This window comes from Netta rufina (genome assembly GCF_964035555.1).
Source record: "Netta rufina genome assembly, chromosome: 15".
Classification (NCBI taxonomy): Eukaryota; Metazoa; Chordata; class Aves; order Anseriformes; family Anatidae; genus Netta; species Netta rufina.
This window is the reverse complement of record NC_140138.1, coordinates 4859953-4879856: the sequence shown is the minus strand read 5'-3', so window position 1 is coordinate 4879856 and position 19904 is coordinate 4859953. Positions and strand designations below refer to the sequence as shown.

General features: G+C 48.3%; 1 protein-coding gene across 4 annotated transcripts in view; it reads left to right on the top strand.

The window, feature by feature from the left end:
- The window catches only part of CARHSP1 (calcium regulated heat stable protein 1), a 33952-nt gene that overhangs the window by 1081 nt on the left and 12967 nt on the right, over nt 1-19904 (top strand). Inside the window, exons 2-4 of one of the 4 annotated variants that reach the window (XM_084295678.1) lie at nt 6549-6663; nt 15639-15831; nt 18539-18661. In XM_084295678.1, the coding sequence (XP_084151804.1) occupies nt 15659-15831; nt 18539-18661 (296 nt within the window). In that variant the 5' untranslated portion in view covers nt 6549-6663; nt 15639-15658. Of the gene's footprint in view, nt 1-3020; nt 3071-6530; nt 6664-15638; nt 15832-18538; nt 18662-19904 lie in introns of those variants that run through there. The other 3 variants (XM_084295680.1, XM_084295677.1, XM_084295679.1) reach the window with 3 other exon arrangements.

Here is a 19904-nt window from a genome sequence, read left to right as displayed (position 1 = left end):
AGCTTTGCCCCTGGGTGTATTTATTTCCAGCAGCAACATCCTCTCCTTTACTTGTGTGCACATACACACAGAAATATGTGCATGCAAATAATTTGAAAGCAGCCTGATAAAGCGAGGTAATGCTGACTTCTGGCTGCTCGTCTCCGTGCTCAGCACGGTCCCCAGGCACACGTCGCTGGTGGGTGAGTGCGGAGGGGTGAGGGGAACCTGGAGGGCAGAGGTGCGTGATGTTGGAAGAGCCGGTGGATGTAATTTCTAAGAGGGAATTAGAAAGGCTAAACCACAGCGGTCAAGTTACCGCTACAGTGTGATAACGTGTGTGTGGAGGTGGGGGTATGGCAGTAGTCTTGTTCAGGAATGTGAGAAAAGAGAAACCGGCCAGCAGGCTGGAGTGGCTTCAGGGGGAAAGTTGTTGCTGATTTTACTTTTCATCTGTATTTGACCTATATTTCTGCCAGGAACCATTTTTGGATTACTGCCTGTGGGATAGACTCAGCGGGGAGGGATGGTAACTGCTTAAAACATGAAGGAGGGAAGACTGCTGAGGACCCAACGTTAGCAAAATATGATGAGGCTGAACCAGTTCAAAGCTACATTGACAGATACTCTGGGTACTGGTGGCAAGAGTTGGTGACTGGTCTGCCCCTCATCTGGGGGGTTTCTGAGAGAGTCTGGGGACAGGTATTTAGTATGGAAAAGTGCAAAATCTGTCACCTTCCTCCTGATGTAAGCGAGTCCTGTGTGTGGTGGTCACAGCCCTGCCCTGGGGCCGGGAGCTGCCTTCACCTGGGGCTGCTGGGCAGTGGGGCTGGGAGCAGGGCTCCGTGCTGCCGAGGGCTGGCAGTCTCTGGCGAGCAGAAAAGCAATGAAATGTTCTGCCTTTTATTTTTTTTTTTTTTCTCCTCCCTGTGCAATTAAAAAAAAACAGAAAACAAAAACCCCAAAATAACACACACACAACTCTTGATTCCAGCAACAGGTTGTAGTGGAGAACAAAATGGATCAGCTTGAAATACGGGAGAGAACTGAGAGATACAAAGTGGTGTTTGCATGATATGTTACTCCACAGCATAGCTCAGATAAAATGGAAAATAGGAAGCATTCATCTGCCTGCTTTCTCTTTTCTCTCGGAGCAGGGTAGACGTAGTTGTTTTGCTTCCGTCTGTCTCAGTCTAGTATTGTCTTTCCACCGTGTACAAGGCAGCCCCCTCGACAGCTCAGTAATCTTAATTTCCTCTGCCTCCTGACCAGCTTGTTTCCGTTCTTGCTGTTTGGCTGGGCTGTCTCTGGGGGCTGCAGAGGGGAATTCGGAGCTGCGTGAAGCAGCTACGCCTCGCGCTGCTTTCTGCTCTTTCAGTTGTGTAATTCTGTTCCTCTGAGCCGCCCTCTGCTAGCGAGGAGGTGGGTTCAGGATTCTTCCCTTCTCGTCGTTCCCAAGGGGCGTGCGGATGTACCTTGTGTCGTGTAGCCCAGGTTGGGAGGAAGAGCGCTGAGGGAGGCGCTGAGCGGTGCCTGTGCAGTAACAAAGACGGTGCTGCGCACAGCAGCGTTCAGCGCTCCCTGCTGCAGCGTGGCTCCTTGCACAGCCTCCCCTTCCTGAGAACAAACAGCTGCCTCTTACGTGGAGCAAGGTTTTCTGTAAACAAGTGTGAGTGAGCTCACTTGGAGGCAGACTTTGCTTTTTCCCCACTCAGCTGGTTACTAAGAAAAAAAAATGTGAAGGGCCAGGAGCTGGAAGCGCTCCGTCACGTGGCAGCACCTTGGAGCACCGGGCCAGCTTTGGTGTCAGCTGCGAGGTGCAGCTGGGAGAGGACCCGAGCTGATGCGTTCCCTCTCTGCGTGGCGCAGGAAGGCACTTACTTGGCTTTCATTTCTGTTATTTGTAGGCCATGTGGAATGCATTAAAATGATGCTTCTGTTTGCTCTGCCCCGGGGAAGCTGTAAAACACCATGCAAGTCAAGTCGCATCTTCTCTAGTTTGGCCATAGGGCTTACGGGAAAATGGGGCATGGGTTCTGCCCTGGGAGCCTGACCTCACACTAATGGACAGGGTTTAAACAGCCTGAAATACCCCATCCCACTTCTGCTTTTATTCCAGTGGTTCTCCTGACGCTATAATCCGACTGATTTCAGAGGTTTGCTCGTTCTGTATTTGCGCTGGCCTGAGGCTGTTGCACTGCTGCTTTTCTCATTGGGTCAATTTGAGATAGAGATAAATAATAAAGTAACCCAAGACATCCTTTTTAACAACTGATTGAGTTTCTGGGGAGTAATGACACTGGTGTTAAGAGGTTGCTGCATTATGAATGCCATTTGGAAACTGAGTAGCAGCCTCAGTAGGGAAATGGACATAAAATTTGTGACCCACAGCGTGTTAGGCTCCGTAGTCTCATCTAACGCTTGCCGTGAATTCTGCCTTTCTCCAGGGAGGAGCTGGAGAGAGGGTGAAGGTCTCGAGCACTGTTTAAATACCAGGGTGATTCAAGGGCAGTAAATGTGAGCGTGGCCTTTGGGTTCCCGTGGGGCGGTTCCGGGGATCATTCTGCCTGCTGCCCTGTGGGCAGGCATTTCACGGAGCAGCTGGGGCTGGGGAGGTAAGCTTGGGACTGAGCTGCAGCCTGCCTTCGAAAGGTGACCAGATACTGGAGGTGAGAAGGCACTGAGGAAACAAAATAACCTGCCGTTGTTTTGTGTACACCCCTGGGTGGCTTTCCACTGAGGGCGCTGCGGTGGAGGAGGGCTGCGGTACAGCGCTCTGGAAAAAGCAGGGACAGCGGCATGCGCCGCGTTGCGTGGCCCTGCTCCTTCCCGCGATGGCTGTGTGCCCGATCTGATCACAGAACGCTCTGTGCAGGGCAGAGGAAAGCAGAGAGCCTTGACCCAGCGCTTTTCCTTGAATATTAAACCGCCCTGATCCTTTGCCACGCCTCATGGGCAGCAGCCGGCTGGAGGCGGCGGGGCGTTAAGAGCTAAGGCTGAGCCCAAGAAAAAAAGCCAAGTCCATGCTGCTGCTGCTTAGGGTGGGACCTCGTGGGCTGCTCACCCCGTTGACTGCTGGCGTAAGGAGCAGGTAGGCTGCAGCACTGGGGGGCTGCCAGCATTGCTTTCCCCAGGCTTTCCAATTCTTTGCCCGTGCGGTTTCAAAGGCTGCCCGGGAAATAGCCATTAAATCTTGCCTTTCTAGCTGCGGGGAGGAGTCTTGTTTTGATGTTAGTGCACATTTAATGTCTGCTTTGCATTGCACAGCCAGGCAAGTTGACCAAGGCACTCTAGCAATAGGGACTAGATTGCTTTATGAGCTCCTGCCCTCCTGGTGATTGTCTGGTGGCCTTCTCTGCGTGATACAATTTGAGAAAGCTGGTCCGGGGCATTTGCTTCTTTTCGGTTACATCAGCTGCTCGATTAGAATAAACCACAGTCGTGACTGCAACTTCTTGACAATTACTTGAAAGAGGAAATGTAACTGCTTAAAAAAAAAAAAAAAAGCCACAATGCAAGAGAATGTCCTGTTTACAGAGCTTATACCTGTTGCTGCGGAGTAAACAAATGATCTGGGCTCTTTTCACCCGGCCCACAAGGCAGGGACGTGCCCAGCCCGCCGGCTTGCTGCGGGTGGCAGCCGGGACAGGCAAACTCTGCTGGGCTGTGTAGATCGTGACTTTGTTCCTTCAGTAATTGGAGGAAATCTAACAACCAGGATTGTGAAATGTGGCGATCGCCTTTTCAAGGAGCCTCTTCCTGATGGAGACTGGTAGGAGTAGTTCTGAAAGTTTTTCATGTGTTGGGTTTTTCTTTTCACCAGTAGAGGAAAGAGTGAATAGAGTGAATATTTGCATTTGCTTTCTGCTCTGTGGTGTTATGGAAAGTGTCTGCAAAGTGATCTTAGGTCTGAAAAGTTTCTAATAATTATGCATGTTTTTTCCATGCAGAGGGGCTGCCTTTGCAAGGTCCTTTCCTGTTCCAAGGACCTTGGCAGGGTCCTAAAAATTACTCTCCCGGACACATAGAACAAAGGTTCTAGATGATAAATGTTAACTTCTTGTTAATGTTCCATGCAACTCCATTGTCTTCTGCTTATTTTTTTTTCTCCCCCTTCTTTTATTTTTCCCAGTGCAAAATTTAGGCCAGAAAGGTCCCTCCTGGGGACACGAGATGTGATGCAATGTCCTTTACCCACAGCAGCAGGACTTTGGGAGAGGCAGCTTGCTGCTGGAGCCAACCGGGGCTGCACCTGGCAGCATCCTGGCGTTACGGTGTTGTCGTACTGCTGCCTACGTTTTCACACGCTGACCTCTCCCACCTTTCCGTCCCTTTGTCTTTTCTGCAGCCAAACCTGTTCTGGAAATCCCCCCAGAGGGGCGAAATAAGGAGCACAGGTAGTGCAGAGCTGTCCTGGTGTTTACTGCAGCCCCGTTGGGAGAGAAGTTTTTTGCCGAACACTCATGAGCCTGGTCCAACAGGGATCTGGGATCTAGTTAGATTTGTTCTTAAGCTTCTGGTGTGGCGGGGCTGCAGTGCTGCCTCCCTCACTGGCACAGACCCTGAGGATCAACTTTCTCCCTGCTGATGTGGACCTGTGCAGCCCGGGATCCCTTGGCCACCAAGACTGGTGAAGCCACCAGACGCGCGCTCACGGTTTCCCAGTGCCGTGATGTGACTTGTTCTGGGTTTGTGGCTTGCTCTCGAGGCAGGCAGATGTGTGAGCTTGCCTGAGGTTTCCTATATTTGTAACATCAGGCTTCATGCAAAACGTTGCTCTGGACAAAATAACGTGCTGCTTTGCACTTCCCTGCCTTTGTTTCCTCACTGCTCTCAAACATCTCTTGGATGCTGCTGGGTTCCAGGCTTGCTGCAGGCCCTCACGCACGGTGCCAAACACTCGTGGGCAGGAGGAGCTGCACCCAGCACTGTGTGCACGGGGCTGCTGTAGAAAAGAGCACCCCAGCAGCCCTTTTCTGCTGGCTGCAAGTGTGGCTCCTGCCTGCTTGCCAAAGCGAAGGCTGTGTGCGGGTCCCTGCCCTCAGAGCGGGGTGCGCTGGGCTGCAGGTCATGGACATCCAAAAAGATTTTCCCCGAGAGCCCTGTTGGCATGTCCCGTGCTGTGGATGCTGTAGGTTGCTTATGGCTGGGCTGCTCGCCCTGCACTCTGGGTGTGCGTGGAAGGCAGGAGCAAGGCTTGTTTTGGGGCTCAGCTGTCCCTGTGGGCAGCCAGCCTTCTGTCTGAGCCCCCTGCTGCCTGCACCCTGCCCATGCTACCCAAGGGACAAGGATGGGAGATCTTCCCATTGCAACCTGGTCTCAAGTGACCCCAAAGCAGGGAGTCAGCTCTCCTGCAGTAATCCATGGGCTGTTCCCTGCTCAGTGCATGTGGTTTTCTAGGTTTGGCTGGTTTATTGGCTTCTCCCACCCTGGCACCACGTTAGCAGGTCTGGTTCCTCCGTTGTCACTGGCGTGTGGGGCTGCATGCGTGGGGAGGTTGCTATCTGCTCCCAGTGAGCAAATTGGGAACAACTGGCTTCTTAAGGGCACGTAACTGCTGGCATGTGGCCGGACGGGTGAGCTCAATCAAGAGAGTTTCATAAAGGCACTCCCAGCAATTGTCCTGTGCAGTGTTCACTCTGCTCGTCTGCCTGTTCCCTCTGTGCTTGCACTGAAGTCTGCTCAGCTCTTTGGGATAATAACTGCTTCAGTACGGGGGCTAGCACGATTTTCTGTTAAATTTGTTCTTTTGTATGGATTTTTATCTTCCTACCTGAAGGACATACATGTCAGGATTTGTCTGCTTTTTCTCTGACTGTATCAGTTGATGTTTTTTAATCTTCTTTACTTTTTTTTGTACCTTCCCTGAAAAGCATGTGCTGCCTGTTCCCCAGCTTTGTCTCGTTAGCTTTTGAGCATTAGCTCAGTAGGCATAAATAACACTTCCAGCATCTGTGATTCTGGACAGCTCTGTCCTGTTCCGTACGTTTCCAGCACATCACTGGAGCCGTGGCTCTCAAAATCAGAGCGTGGTAAATAGTTTTGTTGATGCGTAAGTAGACATGAAATCCACATGCCTGTGCTGGCTCTGCGATTTTGCAGGCTGTAGAGCACAAAACCATTCCCTTTGTCATTGAACTGGCTCTGAATGCAGAGAGTGGATGTGCTGAGCAAGAAAAACTCGTTTTTGCACGCATGGTAATCCGAGTGAAAGCAATGAAACTTCTGCAGGTCCATTTTGTCATCAGTCAGATAACAGCGGGACACTGCCTACAGGAGACCTACTGGACTCCGGACTGCCAGTACTGCCAGACAGTTTTGAGACTGAAGAGATTTTTTTTTCTTTTTTCTCCCCCCTAGAAATCTACAGGGTGCTATCAGCTGTGTTTCCCAAACTGCTGGCCAAAGGGATGTGGCAGAGGATTTGTATAACACCTGGGTCCTGAAGGGCTCAAGGTGTTTATTGAAGTGGCTGCTGTTCTGAAGCAGCCTGGGAGGCTGTGCGCAGTGGGTGTGTGCTGTGGCTCTGTGACTACTCATATAATCACAGATTTGATTACCCCACATAGGCACTACCTGTTTGGCAGCGCTGTGGACCACAAAGATCCATCGACAGCAGCAGCTCGCTGTGAGGCTGGTGGTGCTGCCCAGACAGAGCTGAGGAGAGGTCTAGCTAGACATAAGGTAAAATGAAAATGGTTTCTATTTTGCAAGTGGTTTGTTATGTATTTTTAAAGAAAAATAAGACTTGTGGAGTGTGTATATGTCTGTAGTGCTTGTCTTGTAAATTTTAAATGAGCTGAGACAATTTCAGCCTGAGAGTCAAGAAGGAAGCATGAAGTGCTTCATCTGTGTTACCAAGTTACCTCCTGGTGGAGCACGAGCTGTATTCCCTGACCCAGAGCGTGAGGATCCGTGGCCTTGATCTACTTCTCAGCAAAGAGCGTGGGACTGCTGGCAGGGAGTTTCGTGGTCTTGCAGCAGGCACCTTGGCACCTTGCTGCACCTCGCTGCTGCTGCCTGCGCTGATGGTGGCCTGAGGACTGGAGGTCCTGGGAAGGGCTCAGCCTGCAGTGAGACCAGCTCCAGGTTCGAACCGGGTGCCACAGTTGGATGTCATCAGCTGGACGGAGCTCTTGGGCTTGTGCAGGTTTTTGTGTCCCGAGGTCTGTGGGGACATGGCCAGTCCTAGCGCTGCTGCTGCAAAGCGCTGCTACAGGAGCTGAGGCAGCGAGGACACCGAGGTGTGCCTCAGGGTCACATCGCAAAGCTCTCTCGGACCTGGGGCAGGTTCACACCAGCCATTCCCCACTCCTGCTCCGAGCTGGATGCGCCAGATCATCCCTTGCTCTTGCACAATGAACTTTTTAAGCCTTTCCTGGTGTTTTCTGACCTTCTAATTTTTTTTTTTTCCACTTGTGCTCTGATTGTTCCATGTTCGCAGAACTGTTAGCTGAGAGGGAACAAGCCACCATGAAGCGTGAGTGTTCTGGGGGGAGCAGGGTTCCTGTTCTGTTACCAGCCCGCTCCTCTAACCTGCTGTGTTTGCAATGAAGCGTAGGGCTGTGAGGCGCTGAGACTGGAGGGTGATAACAGAAAACAGAGCCAGGCCTGGCAAAAAGGAGTCTGGGGTCTGTGGGTGCCTTGAGGACTGAGTCATTTGTGAGTGGTTTCTTACTCTGTGCCCTACAACGTGCCTCTTGCTGTAATGCTGGCAGATGGAATATCCTCAGAGGAGTATTTTTTCCTTTGGCAATACTTGTGTGCCTCATAAACTTCCATGGTTATAGAGCTCTCTAATGTGATCTGTTTTTTTCCTGTTGAAAATGTTGATTAGGGAGAAAACAGTGAACTAATTGTTCTGAGAAACACTTGAGCTACATAAATATTTCAGAGGATTTCAGTAGCCTTAAAAGGCTCAAAGTTGCACATGAACAAACTTACCCGTAATCGTGGTTGAAGTTTTGTGATGTGAGAAGGCAGAAAGGAGAACTTCTCAGAAGCACGGAAGGATTTACATATGTATAACCAGGCTACGACAGCACGACACTGCGTAAGGCCATTTGCCTTGTAGATGAGCGCTAAGTTGCTCAGACACTGTAAGAAAGATTACTCATGTTTTGGTATAAATATTTTCTGCTGAAATTAAATAAATCTTGGAATAAACTCGCATGGGACGTGCTGGATGGGAGTAATGGCAGGAACACAGCTTCAGGCTTGCAGAAGCCCTTCAGGAAGAGCTGAGCTGCAGAGCTCAAAAGCAAGTGCTGGAAGGAAGATGCTTGCTCCCTGTTCAGCCACATGTTGTACTTCATCTGGGAAGGGCAGAAGCTCAGCACTCTTGATGCCTGTTTAGCAAGAATAGGATGAGATATATTAAATATTGCCTCTGCTATCCAAGAACAAAGTTCTCAGCCTTTGTTAACTGAGGTGTGATGGAGGGGGCAAGAGGCTAGGCTAGTGTGTGAGCAGCACGGAGGCACTTTGCTGGAGACCCTGAAACATTGAATAGATAATATCTGGGCTTGGTCCACACAAAACCAGCTAAATCATTGACGAGCGGATTCTTTAGAAGCATTTAATACTAGTAGGGTTTATTGTCTAAGGAAAAGTAATGGCAACCATTCAAGTGTCAAATCGGGGGTGATTTAGAAATCCGAAGACGTTTTAAAAGGTCATAAGGTTTTTCTTTGGTAGTTGGAAGTTTAAAAGTGGGGGAAAAGAACAGAAAGAAGCTTGTAGCCCCTTTTTCTGTCTGTCACCATTTGTGACTCTTCTGGTTGAAAATTTAAGGCTTGATTTATGAATAAGCCTGCACCCTTCCCTGTGTGCTGCTCTGAGCTAATGCCTCTATTGTCTGGTGTGTATTATGCCTTTCCCTTCCCTTGCCTTTCCTTACCTTATTTGCTAATCTGTCTTCTGAGCTCTGTTCTTTCGTAATGTCTTTGTAAGAGGAGCTTCCCTTCACTGTCCTCTAAGCAGATGTTTATTTCATGTGATAGTTGAGCTGTGGGGCTCTTTGCCACAGGATACTGTGGGTGCTAAAAGACTGTGTGGGCTCTGGAGGGATCTGAAAAAATTGATAGGATGTTGTTAAATACCCCTGTGTCACCTTCAGTTTAGCATTTGTTTAAGCTGTACACCATGGGATGCTGGAAACATGTTGGGGGTAAATACCCGGTGTGCTCACCTTACGCTTTGACCTAGGCAGCCACAAGTGTCAGACTGAAAATCTTCTTGCTGTTCCCTCTGTGACTGCAGTCTCTGTGATCTCTCTTCATGTTTGCCTTCCCTTTATTACAGCCTGCGTGAGACACCCGAAGACTAACTTCTGCCTGGATAAACCAGCTCATACTGTTGGTGTACTCCTGTCGTGTCCTTGGCTCCAGAAGAGTGGCTGGAGCAGAGCTTTGGGCGTTGATGCATGTGCTGCTGCTCTTGGCCTGGCAGTGATTTAGCAAGTATCTGGGCAGCTCTGTGACACGGCATCACTGCGCTGCTGCAGAAACCATTGGGTTTGTAGGCTGGTGGTTCACACAGAACAGTTGGCAGGCTGAAGGGGAGGCAAGGTGCTGGATGTCACACCCTGGGCTTTTGCTGGCTCAGCGTCACGGTTTGGTAGTCCAGGAATGGTGATTTATGACCTGCCAGCAGTTGTGCCTCGGACTGGCTGAGGTCTGCTCCTTTGGCTTGCCCAGCAGCATGCAGGAGGGCGTTATTGTTCCCACCGTGGTGGCTCCCACCTGGTGCTACCGTGTTTGGCTGGTGAGAGGCTGCGGTGTCCTTCCCAGGTGCAGGCAGCCTGCAGGCAATGCAGGGCCAGTGCACACGTCTACCCCCCAGACATATTTCAGGCACAGCGCTCTGTAACCCGGGGATTTGCATGAATGGATTTGCATGAGCAAGGGAGTGAAGCTGCATGCACAGCCTTCAGACTTACCGTGGGTTTGGATGCCACCTTAGAAAAGGTTGCATCGCCACTGCGTGATGCAGCTGAGCAATGGAGGTGCCTGTGCTCACCCCTCAGGAGTGGCTTTCTGTGTGCAGGACTGGCTCACGCCGTGCAGACAGCAGCTCAGCCCCTTCCAGCCTTAGCTTGGCAATGCCAGGGGCCTGCTCTTTGCAGCGCTGCAGCATTTTCCCCAGCTGATGAGGCAGGGACTCTCAGAGCTGCTGGGGCAGTACCTGCTGTGTTCATGCTTTCCTTGTACTGTTCTCATGGCTTTGTACCTGCAGCTGTGACAGCACAGGTATGCTGAGTGCTGGTGAGATTCACCCTTCTTCCTGCTGTCCCTGCCTTGTCTTGGACAATTTGGTTGTACTACAGCAAAGCAAAGTTGTTAGCACTGCAGGTAACAGTTATTTAAATACTTGCCAGTAGCCAATGTGTGTGTGCAGGCGCTGAAGTCAGTGGGCAGCACTTGCTTCTGATCAGCATGCACCAATTAGCATGAATAGTAACAACCAGAAGGGAGTTGGAGCAGATTCCAACAAGAAGTGCATGTTACTGGGGGAAAAGCATGGCATAAAATGTCATCTTTGTCTTTGTCCTTGCCACTAGCTGCGCTGGGGAGAGTGCCCAGAGCAGGATGTTCATCCAGGACCTGTCGTTGCTCTTCCGAGCTGGCCATGAGCCAGGGAAAGTTTTCCATCCCCCCAGTTCAATACCTTGTTAATTTGTGTGCTCTTCCTTCAGGCAAATCTTAGTGAGTGCTGTCACCTGTGGCAGCTGGCACACTCAGCTGGGTACAGCTTCCTGCGTGTGCTTGCAGGTGAAGAACCCTGGCTGTCGGTGTGCTGGGCAGTCGGGAGCAAGAAGCTTAAGCAGTATCAATCCCAGCGAGTACTGGCTTTCCAGCAAGAGAGGGTCTTGATTCCCCAGTATGTTCGACAGAATGACACACGGGGTATCACTGTATGGCCTTCTTTATAACCATAAACCAGTTGAAACGTGTACTTAATCCAACTGTCCGCTCTGATCCTTAACCAAAATGCATTTTTTAAAAAGTAGATCTGGCTGCTTACACGAGCAGTGCAAAGTGGTGACCTGTTGTGCTGCAGCTGACGTGGTTCCCCTGCCACCCCTTTCTGTGGCCTGGGCTGTGTGGGGCTGCTTTGTGCTGCCCCACCAGCTCTGCTCCAGGACTCAGCGAGTCCTGAGGAGCACGAGGGCAGCCACAGCGTTTGGGGAAAGGGTGCCGGCTGTTGGGGCTGACTGTGAATAGCTTTTGCTGCTTAAACTCACCCCTGTTCTAATCCAAACTAATCTGCATGTGTAGATGAGCACTAGGAATTTTCCTAGTTGTATTTTGGTTACCTCATAATTAGGCTTTTATTGGACGTGGGGACAGTTGGGCAATGTCCTGGCTTCTCTGAACTGCCAGGTCATCACTGTGCACGCTCTCCTGCATCCTGCTGAAACCATAATGTTTATGCCATACTCCTCTGTGTTGACACATCACACGTGTGTTGCAACTGCTCTGCGTTTGTGTTAATTGAAATGCCGGTATTAATTGTGGAAAGTTGGTCATAGGCAAGGCAAGCTAAGCTGGAAAGGGAAGCTTTCTGACCCGGCTGTTTCATAATTGCGTGTTTTGTAAGTGCTGAACTCTGTGACGCAGGAGGATCGCGGTGATGCTCTGCGGCGGGGGGATCCTCCTGGGCTCTGGGGTCTGAGTTAGCCTCAGCTGCTTTGGCAAGGAACTGGTCTGGTGCTGCGGGGGAGTCGGGGTCAGGTGCCTGGGAGAGGTGCCAGGTACTGCTTTAAAAGAAGCGGGGGCACCGCTGGGAGCTCAGTGCCCTCACATTCATCAGAGCAAGGTAAAGGGAGGAGCAGTGTCCGTGTGCCTCTGCTTTCAGTGCATGAAGGTGAGGGATGCGCTGCTTGGGAAGCGTGCTCTGGAGCAGGATGGGTTTCCAAAGTATTGCTTGTGTTGTGATGCCTGGTGCGTGAAAAGGAAACTGTTTGTAGACAGGTTGCCCAGAGCCTGGCACCCTGTCCTATCCATTCTGGCTTTTTCTGAGGCAATTCCTTTAATTGAAAGTCAGACTGGATTTCCTTGGTGGTGTTGGGGTGCCATTCAGAACAGTTAACTTCCCCCATACAGCTATATTTGGGATACTTTTAGTGGTATGGGGTAGATTTAAAGCAAAATTGAAGACCAATGTATAGATAAATAGAGAAATGATAGTGGCACTTACATGCCACCAACCTTCTTATTTTCATATCATTTTCATGGAAATATTTATATTTTCATAGAAAATTTTCATATTATTTTCCTGCATGTACTGCAGCTTGTGCTTTGTAGGTCACCAGTTACAGATGATATTCTGAGTTCTTTGTGTAAACATTGGCCACTTTTTCTCAAAAAAAGTGTGGTTTAAAAAAAAAAAAAGCTTTGAGATACTAAATTAGCCCATTACTTCCATGATGCTTCCAGGGTGTATTTAATTTATATTTTAGAGTGGCGCATTCCTACAGCTTTTAAATAACAACAAAAACAAATCTGTGTTGCTCAAAGATACGCACCGCATGTTGAAATACGGGCAGACGTAAGGCTAGGGTGGCGTGTGGTCGGAGCTTCCTGAAGTAGGGAGCCTGAAAATATCACCACCTTGCGTCACGTTGCTTTCATTCTGCAAGTGCTGGAAGGTAAATATTTTGCTGGCTCGAGGAGAAGGCAGATACTGTCTTGAGTGTCCCTCATCTCTGCTGTAGCCTCAGCCTTGGGCAGCAACGAGGTGCTGCTGTAGGGCTCCGGCTGCTCGGGGGAGGCCAGCTGGGATGCTCTGTTGGCTCTGCGTGGGGTTCGTGCCACGTCCTCATCACCATGGTGAGGTGGAGGGTTGTGGCTGGACCGGAGGGATGGAGGAAAGCCAAACGGGGTGGGAGATGCTGGGCTGGTGAACGATGTGTGCAAAATAGGTGTGCTCAGCTAGTGACGAAGAGGGGAAGCATTGCTGCTGAGGAGGGCTTGTAGCGAGCTGTCTGAGGGCGGTTCTTGCGTTGCAGGGCTCAGTTCAGAGCCTAAGACAACATCAGAAAATCCTCTGTGAAAGCTCTTGGTAGCTGCATTTGGAAGGTGAGGCTTGCAGGAGAGGGGAAGGCCGGGAGGCCTGGGGATGCGGGTTTGGGTTCGGGCATTTGCTGGTGGCTTCCCGTGTCAACGCGGCCCAGCCCCGGCGTCTCCTCAGCAGCGCTCCTGCTCCTTCAGGAATGCCGTCAGGTGAATCGGTGCACGTACAACGTCATGGTAACAGATAAGCTAAAATAGCAGTCCTTGGTTAAGCCACAGGCTTCCTACAGCCGCTTGCCAGCACCTGCCCTGTCCCTGAGCTGTGCCCCTCGCTGCGGTGGGCGGGCGGCCTCCAGCTGCGGCCTCCATGCGTCCGCCCCCACAGGGCTCCCGTCATGGTCAGGGGCTCGTGGGGCCGAAGTTACGAGGCTGTTCATCTGCCAGGGCTGTGGGCAGAGAACAAAAGGCTATTTGTACAGCAAAACAGTGCTTCGTGTTCCACACCACGTTTTAGTTTGTGTCTACAGAGCAGAGGACGCACAAACTATCATAAATGGGAACAGTCGCCTAAGTTAGCGCTCTTCTAAATCCTTTTAGCCTGCTTTGTTTGTAAATATTTGTGGCTCATCTGTGTTGTAAAGAAAGGAGGGAAAATTCTGCCTCTCTGCCCTTGTTTTAGGATGGGGACCGACAGCACTTTGTGGTTGGCTTGACTACCCTGCTGCAGACGGGGGAAGAGATCTGCACTTTGCTCATCACCTGACGAGCTGCTTTATATTTAGATGAGAGAAAGTGTGTGGTTCTGTGAAAGCTGCGTTCTCACTCATGCAAAAGCTCAGATCAGGTGCTGAGTTGTCAGAATGCGGTTTTAATTGTTCATTTTTTTTTCCTGCAACTTCTTACAGTCCTGCAAATTCATAGCATGCTTTCATTGACAACAAGATGCCCAGAGCAGAGGCCTTCTAAACTCTGATGAGACTTCCACGTACAGCCAGTGCAGCAAGCCTTTTTCCAGGAGGTTTGGAAAATCCCATCCCCTTGGTGTTATCCTCTTGGTCGCAGCTGAATGTTGGCCATAATGCTGGGCAGGGCATTATTGAGTGGATTGCAAATGCCATCCGTATTTAAACAATTTAAAGCCATGCTTTTGTTTCCAGCTGAGCTGTTGTGCTTGAGAGCAGGGTGGAAAGCTCAAGCTGGTACACGAGGGAACATGACTATCCACTTCCACCTTCTCAGCACCCTGAACAATTAAACATAAAAGCCTTTGTTCCCTGGTGACTTCATTCTTAAGAGGCCTTTTTAATTTTAGTTATTAGTTTCGGGAAGAAGTAATGGGAATTTGTCATTGACAAGAAGGCTTCATGTCAAATGTTGTGTGAGGGATCCACTCCATAATTCATGGGCTGGGGAGTGTGGGTGTGGAAAGGAGGGTGCAAAATGGTGATGAGAGATGGTAGTTCAGTGAGACTATTGGCCCTAAAGACAGCTTTTCATGCCTTCGTGCTATTTTCTTGACCCAGATCACTACATATTTTGCTAACTCATCCAGTTATTTTTAGATTTTCTTAAATAAGAATGTGGTGGGTTATAGGTTAATTTTGAATTGCTTATTCCCCTTCCACGTTGGAAGGGGCCTTGCACAGTAATAGCAGAGCAGTGCTGATTTACTTCTCTTCTATCTGTCCCTGCTTACACCTGTAAGCGTATGCAGAAGTGCTGCTGTTTCTCATGGATTCTGGGTTTTGCGTGCTGTGCGATGAGCCACGTGCCGCTGTTGCTGTGCTGAGAAAGGGACCTTCCTCCCCTGCTCTAGGACGTGAATAAGAGGAAGTCTGGCTTGGGTAGTGGGGAGTCCAAATGCACTCACAGAGTAGTTGTAGGAAGACCATAGCAGATGTAGGCCCCCAAAGCACCCTGTGGTGTCTGCCAGGTCTGCAGGCCGGCGTGTTCACCTCCGTGCAGTCAGCCACTGCCTTCCAGCTCTGCTGGCTTCACACGTTCCCCATCCCTGGCAGAGTAAACTAACTGTCTGACCCCAGCTGAAGTGAATTAAAGAGCACTTGTGTCATTTTCATCTTCCAGTCGAGCTGAAGGTGTTACAAGCTGTGCTGGAGGTGTGCTAATAGCTGGGCAGCAGCCACAGTGAATGAAGTTAGCACTGGTGATTGCACAGTGAAGATAACCTCCAGCAGTGGAGATGTAGCCTGTATTCCTGCATTTCTTCTTGTGGTGGTTCTTTCTTGTAGCACCTGTTTGTGTGCACTTACAGGAGGCTTTGCAGTGCTGTCAAACCTGGCCTGCCTGGGGCACGCTGATGCCTGATGTTGGGGCTGAGCTCTGCTTTGGGAGCCATTGCCTGCAAGGGAGGCAGGAGGAAACAAAACACAATACCTCGGGTTAGCTGCAAATTGATCTGTTTTCAGTGGAGCTGCCTTCTACAGTTTACAAAAGCCGTGAGCTCTCTAAAAAAATAAACAAATTGAACTCACTGACACAGAGCAGGAGATTTTGCTGCAACTATGTCTGCATGTACGTCTGCAGGAAATGAGTCATATTCTTACAAAATCCTAAGCTGAAGAATTTGTGACTTTATATGAAAAATTCCATTCTGGGCTAAGTCAGATCTCTTCCTCTCTCTAGGTTTTTCTCAGGCGTCAGGAATGTCTTCTGACACCACTTCACCCACCTTGGAGCAGTCCTCCTCCTCTGTGCACTCACCCAGTTCCCTTCATTTGCCTGAAAATCGCAGGACAAGAGATCGCTCCCCGTCTCCCATGAGAGGGTACCTCATTCCCAGTCCGCTGCCCACCCGGCGGACCAGGACATTTTCAGCGTGAGTATTGGGGAAACTGCATTTAGTAGGCACAGCCAAATGTTTGCTTCTGGGCAGATTGCTTTCACCAGGGTGAAGGGGGGGGGAGTTCGTTGTGTCTGGAAGATGCTTTGGCATTTTACTGCTATTTTCTTCCCCCCCCCCCCAGTATTCTAATCCTACTAGATTTGTTAGTCTAAATTGCCTGTAGTTCTTCTACACTCTGTTTGGGTAAAGAATATTGAAAGTATTTTCCCCTCTTTAAGACTAGAGATTTAGAGGGTGAGGAAAATATACTGAGGCTCTTCAAAACAGATTCCTCTTCTCTGAAGTTTTGCTCCACTTTGTGCATTGAGCTGAGGCTCTTGGTGGACCAGTTCCCATCATTCAACAGTGTTTCTTTATCAGCCCAACCTCCTCCTTTGACCTAATCTCTTCACCACCCCTGAAGGATTAGTTCTTTCACCCCTGACACCTGTGCTGCCATCAGTCAGGTCACATTCTAGGGCTGGTTCATGACCATGGCACTTGTCAGAGGGCTCATTTCTTTTTAATGCAGCTTTAACATCTGGGGTTTGTTCAAACAGACATGTAAAAGAATGCATTGGTTTTCAAGATATGAAGGCTAATCTCTTTGATTCTGTAAAATTACGTAGTTTCTCGTAAAACAAGGTGTGTTGCTATTTGCAGTCATTAGAGATGGTGATCCTACAGCAGAGGTAAGCTTTCCTCAAGCTTTCCTGTCTGCAGGTACAGCGTGAAGCTCTGGTCAATCCTTTGTGTCTTTGGCACAGTCCTACAGTTACCTCTGTGTATGGGTGGTCTGGCAGTGCTCAGTGAAACATTAGAAACAAGATCTCAACCCAGCAACTAGCCTGTTCTATGCTACATAATTTAGTTGGCGTGTTTATTTGTTTTTTCCCTCTTTTTTTCTCCTTGCAGTTTTACCCAGCTTTTTTCTTCAAAAGCGGTATTTAAAAATGTGTGGATAAATTTCAGTGATGCTTTGTGTCATCTCTCTATTCAAAATGAGGTGAAAACGCAGCAGCAGCAGAAGAGAATTTTACTTTGTTCTGAAAGGCTTCAGATACCATAAACATTGTAATGAAAGTATATTGCTGAAAAGAACATAATGGACTTGATAATTGGGATTGACCTTAAAAACCAGTTCCAGACTAGCTTGTCTCAGTGGTGTTACTGATGAACTCTTTGTTATTCTTCTGAGTTGTTAATCTTAGTCTTGTTCCTACAAAATTAAAGAATTTGGTTATTTTGCTCCCATAGTTCTTTAATCATTAATTAGTGTAGGAATCTTGCTGTATTTGCTAGCCCTGAAAATCAAAATGCTTCTTTTTTTTTTTTTTTTTTTTGTAGTCTAGTCTTTAAACAAGAGGCTTAAGTGAGCCCTAGCCTCACAGTTGTATGGAAAAGGCAAATGTGCCAGGCAGTGGTTTATTATTCAGTGGGATTATTTAATTTTGGTTCATTAGCAAGTGTGGGGTCTTATCCTTCACAGTGCTTTGTCTCCTTGAAAGATGCAATTGAGCTTTAATGGCTTATTTAGGGCAGTGAGTGCTTTTCTGTGTAATGAGCACTTGGGGGGGGTCAGGTGTGTCGACAGCTTTATAGAACTGGAAATGAAATGATTTAATGGAAATTTAACCCTTTCAACTCCAATTTCTTTAATGTTAATTTAACTTCTGCAGCAGAGCTGGTTTTTTGTTGTTGTTTTTTAATTATTTAAGACTTCAGGAAACTTGAAACCTTATGGAAGTAATCTCAAAACTGTCTCAATGCATATAACCAGTAACACCACAATCTCTTACTGAGGGTTTGGTTAAAAATGTCCCACAGAAATCATCTTCTAACATGGAAGTAACTTACTGGATAATCATGTCGCAAGAAGGTCCTGATTTAGTAACTCCTCCGTGTAAACTATGTAAGATGTCTAAGACAGTTGGCTTTGTTAATTATTGAATTTGGATCTCTGAAGATTCAGTATATTTAATGGGGCGGGGGGGAAGGGATTTAATCACACAATTGTCAGGATGGGTTCATGTAAGTTGTTTTTCTTGATGGTGGTAAGTCATCCAAAGGGTTTGTCTAAAATCAGTGTCATCTTAAACACAAGCCTCATGACAGTGGATTAAGAGATCAGCCCTGAGTATGGGTGTTGTCCATACCAGTTAGCCTGCTGGAGTCGGTAGGAGGTGAAATACTGACTTCACTGATCCCAGTTTGGCAGGATAGCAGCAGACATTGCCTGCAGAAGGGTGTGCGTGTACTTATGTACATACATACAGAGACATTCGTGTGTGCCTTCATGCACTGCATTCTCTCCATAGCACATGCACACGCTTGTTTGTAAGCTTCTGGAAGTGCACACAGCACCCAGATGTACACTGGACTGCCAGAACTCCTATAATGTATAAAATGCTTACATTCAGATACAGTGTCTGAGAAAAGGCAGGACGATGCAGTAGATGGACTCAAGATGGCAACTGATGGATTATAATTTTAGCCAACATCTTCATCGCTTTTATCCCACTTTCAAAAGGCTACAGGCAGAACGTGTGCAGCCTGACACTAGTGAACAGTTGCTGCAGAGGAACGCACTCACTGGGGAGCAAGCAGGGACTTGGCTGTGCTGCCTTGCTAGACATGCTGCAGCTGAAGCTGTCACGTCCCCGCTCAGCAACAAACTGCTCTGTCTGCTATGTTTTTGCAGAACTGTGAGAGCATCGGAGGGCCCCATCTACAAAGGTGTCTGCAAATGCTTCTGTCGCTCCAAAGGCCATGGCTTCATTTCCCCCGCAGATGGAGGACCTGACATCTTCGTTCACATTTCTGAGTAAGTTGTCCGGGTCACTGAGGAAGCTGGAGCTCCAGTTTGCCTTGATTATGGAACGCTTGTGACACATCACGTGCCAAGAATGGTTTGTAATCTGTCACCCTTATCTTAGCACAGAGCAGTTCTGTGGATGTTACGGAAAAAGAACAGCATAATCTCTGACTGCCAGTACTATTATAAATCTGTTCAGTTGAGAACTTGTAGATGATCCTGTTAGATCTCTTAGAATAAGCTGTGTGATTTCACCCAAACAAAGAAGCTTGCATTTATGTGAAGCAAATCATCTAGGCCGTACCCTGCTTTAATTTAAAGTTTTCTGACACTGAAAATTCACTTTTTACTTTTGCACTGCTTGTATCATTACTAAAGTAAAGGTTAATTACCTCCACTGTTAAGAAAAGTAATTTGCCTAGCTTCAGTCTCAAGCAGCTTATGGCTAAACTTTCTCTGTTAACAGGTTCATTAGTACCCCCGCTTTTTTTCCTTGAACACAGATTTATCACTTCTGAATATACCTTCTGAAAAATTGAACTTTTCAAGTTCCTCATTTTTTTTCTCCAGTCTAAAACAATCTTTTCTTTTCTAACTGTGCTGCAGGATTTGAATATCACTTAAAAATAATGTATGGATAGTTTCAGTATACAGAGATAAAAATCTCTTCCACGCTCCTGCTCTGTTTCTCTTTCTATATGTCCCATAATAGCATTAGCCCTTCTAATCCCTAGTCTTCTGCTGAATTGCTTATCTGCTCTGACCTCTGCATCCTCTGCAGTGTGAGAGTTTGGTGCAGTCCCAGATGCAGTCTGTCATCCCCTGGCAGCAGGGTCTGCATTCCTGGCTCCCGGATACATGACTTCATATTTGGTTGCACTGCAGCACATCTGACTGGAACAGGCCCTGCTTGCCAAGGCATCCAGATTGCTCTGTGACCACGCTGTCGTCTTTATTTGTTTGGCTCATCTGCAGCATTTAGTAGACAATTTTATATTTGTTTCCAGATTGAGATGTTCACCAGCATGGAGGCTGAAACTGTTTTCTGCGGGCCTGTATTAAGATCACTGAATGTTTATTTTCCAGTAACCTCTTTTAGATCTGTCACCATGTTTAATCTGCCTATTGCTTACTATGTTGAAGCTGTATAATCCTCGTTTTTTGTTTGGAGTGGTTATCCGGTGGTAAGTCAATAGAAGCCTTACCAAATTATCCAGGTGGCCCCAGTTATCTTTCCTGCTCATGTGGTTAG